At 48.0% G+C, this 9213-nt stretch overlaps 1 protein-coding gene across 1 annotated transcript in view; it reads right to left on the bottom strand.

Moving 5' to 3' along the window:
• ANGPT4 (angiopoietin 4) overlaps positions 1 to 9213 on the bottom strand; it is a 121036-nt gene that overhangs the window by 13915 nt on the left and 97908 nt on the right. Inside the window, exons 3-4 of the mRNA XM_006881676.1 lie at positions 4036 to 4179; positions 1836 to 1969 (exon numbers count right to left, since the gene is read on the bottom strand). Coding sequence (XP_006881738.1) covers positions 1836 to 1969; positions 4036 to 4179 — 278 coding nt within the window. The remainder of the gene's footprint in view (positions 1 to 1835; positions 1970 to 4035; positions 4180 to 9213) is intronic.

The following is a 9213-nucleotide window of genomic DNA, read 5'->3' as shown; positions in this document are numbered from 1 at the left end:
AGAGAGAGAGAGAGAGAGAGAGAGAGAGAGAGAGAGAGAGAGAGAGAGAGAGAGAGAGAAATGAGAATGTTTAGAGAGAAACCCATGAGAGCAGGGACTCAAGGGAATCGCTTGGCGTTTGCAGGTCTTGCAAATTTTCCAGCTTCACCAGAGTTCAATCTTACCACTTTCCTACTAGTCTCTTGTTGTAGCTTCCAGGTGCCTCAAATCAAGCATGACTCATAGTGACCCTGTGAACAGCAGATCTGATCCCTGTCCTGTCCTGTGCCATCCTCAGCATCTCTGACACACTTGAGCCCAGTGCTGCAGTCACTGTGTCAATCCATCTGGTTGAGGATCTTCCTCTCTTTCACTGACTCTCTACCTTTCCAAGCATGAGATCCCTTTCTAAAGAATAGCCTCTTCTAGCCACATGTCCAAAGAATGAGAGATGAAGCTTCACTCTCTTAGCCTCCAGACAGCACTCTGGCTATACTTTTACCAAGACACATGTTTGTTCTTCTGGCCATCCGTGGGCTATCCAGCACACTTCTCCAACATCACAGCTCAAAGGCATCAATTATTCCTCTGTCATCCTTATTCACTGTCCAGCTCTTAGATACATAATAAATGATAGAAAAGACCCTGACTTGAATCAGGTACACCTTGGTCTACAAACTGAGATTATTCTTCACTCTTCAGGATTTTGGAAAGGTCCCTGACAGACTTGTCCAATGCCATAACCTCTCCTGATCTCCTGTTTATACTAAGTATGTTGATGGTGTATCTAAGCAAGATGAAATCATTGGTCTCTTCAATCCTTTCCCCATCTATCATGATGCTACCTTTTGGTCCAGTGCAATGTACAACCTCTCAAAAACCTACGGAAGGATCGGCAATGAGTGGGTGCTGATTCAATGACAGTGAATTTGAGTTTTTGAGTTTCCATCCATGGACCAAGAGCCTATTGATTGTGTGTCAGCTTTGACAGTTTCTAGGCACCTGGCACCAGTTGAGAGTGATTGGAAGCGCCCTAGTCCTTATCCTCCTTTAACCTGGACAGACCGTCATTAGCTGCAGTCACATCAGAGGGAACCAGCAATCCTCATGGCCTTATTCTGACCCAGCATGAGTTGAACAACAATAACATCTCATGCTGTTGACAGGCTGGTGGCTCGCTCAGTGTGGGGGTTGTGTCCCCTCCAGTAGCCTGACCTTAGCACTTCCTAGTCCACTTAGCTCGAAACCAAGATGGAATCAGCCTTAGAAGTGAGATTTCCCTGCCTTATCTACACCTGTGACTATTTCTGTCTCTGTAATTTAAAGGGTGTTCCCTGTTGGCTCGTAAAGGTAGATACCCTCTCTGATCAAGCAGACAAGAGACTGGCCTCTGTTGTTGCTTCTGGGATGGGAACAAGGTTGAGAATGGCTCTAGTTATTTACAAATCAGTTTATTATTGAATGAGACATTTACAGGGTAAATTGTATGGCTTGTGAGTTGTGCATCCATCAAGCTGTTAATAGTTGATAAAACAAAAGAAGAAAGAAGAAACAAAGAAAGGTACAGGGTGGCTGGAGCCCTGGGAGAATGCCTGTCCCTTGTTCTCATCCAGTGCAGAAGACCCAGGACGTGTGTCAGTCCCCAGGCCCAGTCCAGCCCCAGTGCCCGCCCTCACTCCCAGCTTCAGTCTGGACTCCAGCCTTGGTCCCAATCCCTGGACTAGTCCCTAGATCTATAGTCCCTCAAATGATGGCTCATCACAGTCCTAATCCAGCCCCTCACTAACCCTGGCCCCAGGGTAGCCCCCACCCTGGATTCCAGCCCCAGCCCTTGTCCTGGCTCAGCCAGTGCCCACCTGTTGTGTCCCTGCAGTCGGTGGAGCTCATGGCTGTGGAGCAGCAGTTGCTTCTCCAGTTGGTCTTGAGACAGCAATGTCTCCTCCATCTGGCTCTCCATGCGTGATGTCTGGTTGACGGTCTGGTGTGATGTCTGGTTGACGACCTGGCCCGAGGAGTGGGGGACACATAAGCCCTGCAGGAGCTCTGCCCACAACAGCCACCCACCTGCCCATGGGTCCTGCTCTTCCAGCAACAGAATGGCCTCTTTCCCCTACCTACGTGTGGTCATGAGGCCATTCACTCCTTTATTCATTGACTCTAGATGAGTTTATCATCTGCACCTAAACCTGCTCTTCCACCCCTTCTCCAGCTTCACCAAAGGCTGCTCCATTTCTCCTCCTGTTCCTGCCCCTCCGTCCAGTCCTTCCGTTAAGTCCTTCCACTCCAGGGTCCCAGCAGGATCGCCTCACTTCCCTCCCCTCCGTGATTCCTTCTCTGTCCCCAGTGTCACAAGCCACCATATTCACAGGGCTCCCTGTTCCTGCCCTGGTCCCCTACGGTCCATTCCCTACTTGACAGCCTGGGGAAAGTGTTTAAAAATGCTCCTTCTCTTCAAATCCACCAGATGCTCTGCTGGAGAAGGAGGGGCCATCTCCTCCTGAACCAACCAGATCTGATTTGACAGTACACACAAAACAAATTTTTTTTTTAAAAAGTGCTCCTTCTCTGTTCAGGCTGCTCCAGTGATTCCCACCTCTACAGAGACAGAGCTGCAGTCCTGTGAGGGCCTGTGACTCCCCACTCCCCGCTGCACTTGCTCCAGACACAGCCCCCTCTGATTCCCTAGAATCGGCCAGCATGGCTCTACCTCTGGGCTTTTTGCACTTTGCTCTTTTCTTGGCCTTGAGTCTCCCCTTCTCGGTGATGCCTTCCTGCTCACACTGTCTAGAATTGGAAGCCCCCACCCTCACCCCGCCACTCTCAACAAACAGCACACTCTCCATCTTTCCCTCTCTCACTCTCTTTTTATCCTTCGTACCAGCACCATCGAACGTGGTACATACTTCATCTTGCTCATCCTCTCTGTGCTTCACAAGAAAGTAAGTGCCACAAAGGGAGGGACTTATGCCTGTTCTGTGTATAGCGGCCCCAAAAACTCAAACTGCATCTGGCAAAAATGGTAAACTCAGAAGCCTCAGACTCACTGCTGTCAAGTCTCTTCTGACTCCTAGTGACCCTCCACCAGGTTTCTGAGGCTGGGAATTGTAACTGGAGGAGATGGTCCGTTCTTCTCCCTCAAGGATGCTGGTGGATTCGAACCACCACAGATGTACGTCTTGTGGGCTACCAGGGCAACTTGCTTATGGACTGAGCCACCAGAGCTCCCTAGGGGCCCACTTGTTCATCGCTTCATGTGCTTCCTCCTCTTTCCCTTCCTCCTCCTCCTCCTCCTCCTCCTCCTTTTCCTCTTCCTTCTCTTTTTCTCTCTGTCTCTTCTCTGCTACCTCTTTTCTCTGAGCCCTGAGCCTGGTGAAATCTTGTATCAGATTCTCTGAGTCAATTTGACTGCTTCCCCATAGACTTTTCTAGGCTGTAATCTCTACTGGAGCAATTTTTCTAGCCATTTGTCTAGGAGCTGCAGGGTGAATTCAAACTGCCAACCTTTTGGTTTATAACTGAGAGATTTGCTGCTGCACCACCAACGTTCCATCACTGAAGTCTAATGGCCTATTCTCCCTCTTTCCCAGTTCACTGTGGACTCTCTATAGGTGAAGGGTGTGTGACTATACCCTTTTACCCCTAGTATCTACCACAGAACCATCCCCCCGAGTAGAGAAATGGATGAAGGAAGTCTGCATCCTTGAGAATCTGTTCTGTGGCAGCCGGCTGGGCCATGAGGAGGGGCAGAGAGACCAAACAATCACAGAAGGTGACCTTTGTCTGGATAACGGCCTGTATGTGTTGAATGAATGGAACAGAAATTTGCCACGTCTCTGTTTTATTCCCAGCACTGTGCTGGGCACTGGAGTTCTAGGGACAGAGAAGTCACACCCATGCCCTGTGGCTCATGGCCTGGGAGAGATGGTTTGGGGTGGAGCCATCAGGAAGGGAGCCCAGGAAACTAGTAGCCTTGACTTCCCAGGGGCAAAGGGAGAGAGGACTGAGCCCTGGACTGTGAGCTGGCCTGCTCTCTGCAGTACCCATCGCCCTCCATACCTGAGTCTTCCTGTTGGTCAGCTTGAGGGTCTCGTTCAAGAGGCTGGTGCCCAGCTCAAGCACGGGGGAGGTCTGGTTCTGGACTGCATTCCGCTGGGTTTGCACCAACTCCGACTTCAGGTTCATCAGGATGTACCTCTCTAGCTGTGGGGAGACGTGGACTGGGTCACATGTTTGTTGTTACATACCATTGGGTCAGATCAACTCTTAGCTGTAAATTGCATGGGAGGAGATTAACCATCTTTTCCCCAAAGAGCTACTGGTAAATTTGAACCATGTGCCTTTGGAATGGGCAGTGCAACACCTTACCACTGAGACCACTGAGCCGCGAGATGGAGCTGCTCTGGATACCAGCGTATGGAGTGGAGGCTGGAAAAGTCTCCTGACCCTGTGCCTCCCTGTGGGAATCCACAAAGACACCAGAAGAGGCCTCCCTATCGCAGAATGTGCCAGGCCAGGCCACCATTACTTCTTGCCCAAATTCTTCCAGTAGCTTCCTCCTTGGCCTCTCTGGTCATCCCTCTGCTCCTCTCCACCCTCCCCACACACAAACACATAGTCCCTCCTGCACTTGGCAGCCAGAGAGATCTTGTAAACCTAAGTGAAGTTACATTCTTCTTTTGTTCACACCAAACTGAGGGTCCCCATTTCACCCAGAAGGAAAGCTCAAGTGGTAGCAGGTCCCATCTCCCTTGCTCATTCTGCTCTAGACAGCCTGGCCTCTATGTTGCTCTTCTAACTCAGCATGCTTGCTGTCACCCCAGGGCCTTTGTACATGCTATTTTTTCTGTCTATAATGCTCTTCCCCCAACTATCCAGATAATTCCTTGACTTTATAATTCACATTATCTCTCTTATTCTCCAGGGTATCTATTAATACACATTATCTCTCTTATTCTCCAGGGTATCGATTCCATGAAGTCAGAGATTTACTTCAGCTCATTGCATTACCTCTGTGTCTATATAATTTGGATGTATAGTAGGTGCTCAGTAAATATTTGTTTAATGACTTGGTGGGAAATGGGGAACAACAAATTAAAAGCATAGTGTCTGATGGGATCATCTCCCCAGCTCCTTAAGGTTAAACCTCCCAGTGGGGTTTAGTGATGCACTTCTTTCTCCTGTATTGGAGTCTGCAGATTTATCTGCACGTTCTATTTTCTGGGCCCCAGCTTCTCCAACTTCCCCATAGGTGAGCTTCCAAGAGTCCTTCCAGCTCTGATGCTCTGGGTTTGCTCCTGTCCATCACTTTGACAGAACTGCACTCTTTCTCGGGAGCAGATGCTGTTGGTAAGTGCTGTTGAGTTAACTACAACTTGTAGCAACCCTCGGGACAACAGAGCTTCACCTTGCCCTGTCCTGTGCCACCTTTATCATCTCTGACACAGAAGAGCCCACTACTGTTGCGGTCACTGTGTCAATCCATCTTGTTGAAGGTCTTCCCCTCCTTCACTGACTTGCCACTTTTCCAAACATTATATTCTAATCCCAAGACTGGCCCCTTCTAATAATATACCCAAAGTATATCAGACAAACTTTTACTGTCCTTTTCTCCAAGGAGCATGCTGGCTGCACCTTTTCCAAGACATATTTGTTAGTCCTTTTGACAATCTGTGGGACACTCAACACTCTTCTCCAACACTATAACTCAAAGGCGTCGGTTCTTCTGCCATCCTTATTCATTGGCCAACTTTCAGATGTACAGCAAGTAAATTAAAAGGCCATGGCTTGAATCAGGCACATCCTAGTTTTTAAACTGACATCTTTGCTCTTCAGCCCTTTGGAGAGGTCCCTGATAGCAGACTTTCCCCAATACAATACATCTTTTAATTACATAGCTGTTGGTGCCAGGGACATAGATTGTGGATCCAAGCAAAATGAAGTAATCCACAATTTCTGTCTCTTCTCTATCGGTCATGATGTTGCCTACTTACCAAGTGGTAAGGATTTTTGTTTTCTTGATGTCCAGATGTAACCTATATTGAAGGGTGTAATCTTTGATCCTCTGCAGCAAGCATTTCAAATCAGCCTCAGTTTTATCCAGCAAGATTGTGTCATCTGCATAGTGCAGATTATTGATGTGTCTTCCTTTGATCCTGATGATTAAATAATTTGTTCTGCATAAAGAGACCTCTCCAAAGTACTGGAGAGCAATGAAGTCAGTCTGGAGACTAAGGTGCACCTGATACAGGCCATGGTCTTTGCAATAACTTGCTATACATCAGAGATCTGAACAATGACCAGGGATGATAGAAGAAGAATTGATGCCTTCGAGCTGTGGTGCTGGAGAAGAGTGTTGAATGTACAGCTAAGAGAACAAACAGATTCATCTTAGAGAGGGTTAAACCAGGCTGCATCCTGGAGGAAAGGATTCTGAAGCTTTGACTGACATACTTTGGACATGTTGCAAGCCAGGATCAGTCCTTGGAGAGGGACATCATGCTTGGGAGGATGGAGGGACAGTGCAGGAGAGGAAGACCTTCAATGAGATGGACTGATGCAGTGACTGGGGTAATGGAGTGAGTGTGTTGGAGACAGTGAGATTGTCACAGGATAGAGCAGGGTTTAGAATTATTGTACATAGGTTCGCTATAAGTTGCAGGAGACACAACAACAGATTGAATAGGTATGGAGAAAGGATACAGCCCTAATGCACAAATTTCCTAATTGTAAACCAGGCAGTGTTTCCTTATTCTGTTTGTACCACAGCTTCTTGGAATAAGTATAGATTCCACATAAACCTAATTAAGTGATATGGGATTCCCATTCTTCTCAGTGTCAGCCATAATTTGTTATGATACACACAGTTAAATGCCTTGGCATAATCAATAAAACACAAATAGGCATTCTTACGGTATTCTCTACTTTCAGCTAAGATCAATCTGACATCAGCAACGATATCTCTGGTCTCAACTTGAACTTTGAGCAGTTCTCTGTGCACATTGACCAGGCAAGAAATCAGGACTAGGTTGTGAAGGTGAAACAGTGTGTAGAAAGCCTCGCCCTCACATTCCCCTCCACTCTGTACATGTGCTGACCCTTTGACACTCCCGCCCTCTCCCCTCCGCCTCTGCTCAGTCTCCAAGGAGCCTAGGAGGTTGACAAGGCAGTTCCTAGGGCACCTGGGAAGATCACTAGGGTCCCCCAAGCAGAGGTGGTGACCTGGGGACAGGGAGTGGGCTCAGAACGGCCAGGGTGGGGATCCAGGCTCTGGCCAGTTTCTCCTTTGTCTCTTTTCTTCTCTTTCATCTCCACTGTCAGCTCCTATCCCTGGATTGCTTTCAAAGGAGAATCCTTTATTGCAGGGAATGGTCTAATCCAGAAGGGGGGGCGTGTGAGAAGGAAAGATTGGTGGTGGTAGAGCTGGAACTCTCCAAGTGTGATCCTTGGACAGCATCACCTGGGGTCTGATTAGAAATACAGATTTCTAGGTCCCATATGAAATTTAGTGGATCAGGATTCTGAAGTTTCGTCTGACATACTTTGGGCATGTTGCAAGGAGAGACAGGTCCTTGGAGAGGGACATCATTCTTGGGAGGGTGGAGGGACAGCGCAGGAGAGGAAGACCCTCTATGAGGTGGATTGATTCAGTGACTGGGATAATCGGGGTGGGTGTGTGAGAGACAGTGAGACTGGCACAAGATAGAGCAGGGTTTAGGGCTGTTGTATATAGGGTCGTTATGAGTCTATGAGTCATGGATGATTATAATTACCAAATTATCATGTGTCCCTATACTTTTACTCTATGCATTTAAATGCATTATTCTGATAACAAGCTACAATATTTGCCAATTTCCAAAAGGAATCTACCAAAAAAAGGCGGAGTCTTGCCCCAGAGACTCCAGATGCTGCTGCTGGCACCCAAGTGTCCATTTCCACTCAGACTTCTCCTCTGGATGTCTTACCAGCTTGACACCTCCACATGGATCTCCAGTGAGTACCTCAAGCATACAATGTCCAAATGACACTCTGAACTCATCTTCTGCCGCCACCCTAGTCCCTGTAATGTCCGCTGTTGCCAGTTTCTTCCTAAGTTTTTCCCTGTTCAGCAAACAGTCCTCCTAGCTCTAAAGCCCCAAATGCAGAGCTCATCCTTGACCCACGCTCTTTCTCCTGCCTCTAAGATTCAATCAGCTTGTAAGTTATGCACAATATGAGCCCTGTGTGAATCTGTTCACTCCACTAAGGGGTGCTGGTGCGCTCTCCAGTCTTACCTCTCCCTACACGGCACCCAGGATGATTGGTACCGTGTGTAGATCAGATGCTAACACTCCTGCTTTTCACTGCAAAGATCACCTAGGCTAGAAATTGAGGTTCCTGATTTTTGTTTGAAAGAAACAAGCAAACGCTGAGAGCTCTGTGGTCCAAGGGAGAAAGAAATGATTCAACTTTCCCTTCACATAGCCTCCCAACCCACAGCTTCTCCAAAGCTCCATGGAGGCAGAAGACGAAACAATTAAGCCACTGCTTGTGAGCTTCGAGGATTCCATTCAATCAACCACGTGTTTACCGAGAATTTTCTGTGTGCTGAGTCATGCAGATACATGAGGGACGAGGTAGACCAAGCCTCTGCTCTAGCGGGGACTCAAATGCAAGGCTGTGAAGTTGGAAGAGAAGCTCTACCTTGGAAGGTCAAAGCTGTTTTCTCCCCTCACTGCAGTAAAGACGGTAGCATGGGGTGCAGAGTGTGGACTCAGCATCCCCACGCAGGTGTGATCTCTCTGTGCCTCATTGCTCACTCCCTGTGAAGACCAGGCAGGAGCTCTGGCGGCTTAGCCGTTAGAGAGTTGTGCTGCCTTAAAACACAGCACGTGGTTCAAATGTGCAAACCATGTAGGGCAAAGGCACCTGGAGCAAACCCACCAGCCGTTCCATGGGTGACGGATGCTCGGTCACCTCCCATGCAATTAACTGTCTCTGAAAACCCACTAGAAGGTCAGCCATGAGTGGGCTCCGCCTTGATGATACATAACAACAGCTCCCTTCCTCATGAGAGGGGCTCAGCGGGCTTGTGTTTGCAAAGCCCTGGGACTGAAAAGATTGAAATTAATATAGTCCCTATAGTTCTCAGGTGAATTAAACTTAAGTTTCTATAGTTCTCAGCTAAGTTAAACTCAGGAATTTTCCATTGTCCCTGGTAGAGCCCCACACCCAGCTGTATCCAAGGCAACAGTATTT

The sequence above is a fragment of the Elephantulus edwardii genome, unplaced genomic scaffold (genome assembly GCF_000299155.1).
Source record: "Elephantulus edwardii isolate Elephantulus edwardi_28Jun2011 unplaced genomic scaffold, EleEdw1.0 scaffold00015, whole genome shotgun sequence".
NCBI classification, from domain to species: domain Eukaryota; kingdom Metazoa; phylum Chordata; class Mammalia; order Macroscelidea; family Macroscelididae; genus Elephantulus; species Elephantulus edwardii.
The sequence above is the reverse complement of the archived record's forward strand: the minus strand, read 5'-3'. Positions and strand labels throughout refer to the sequence as shown.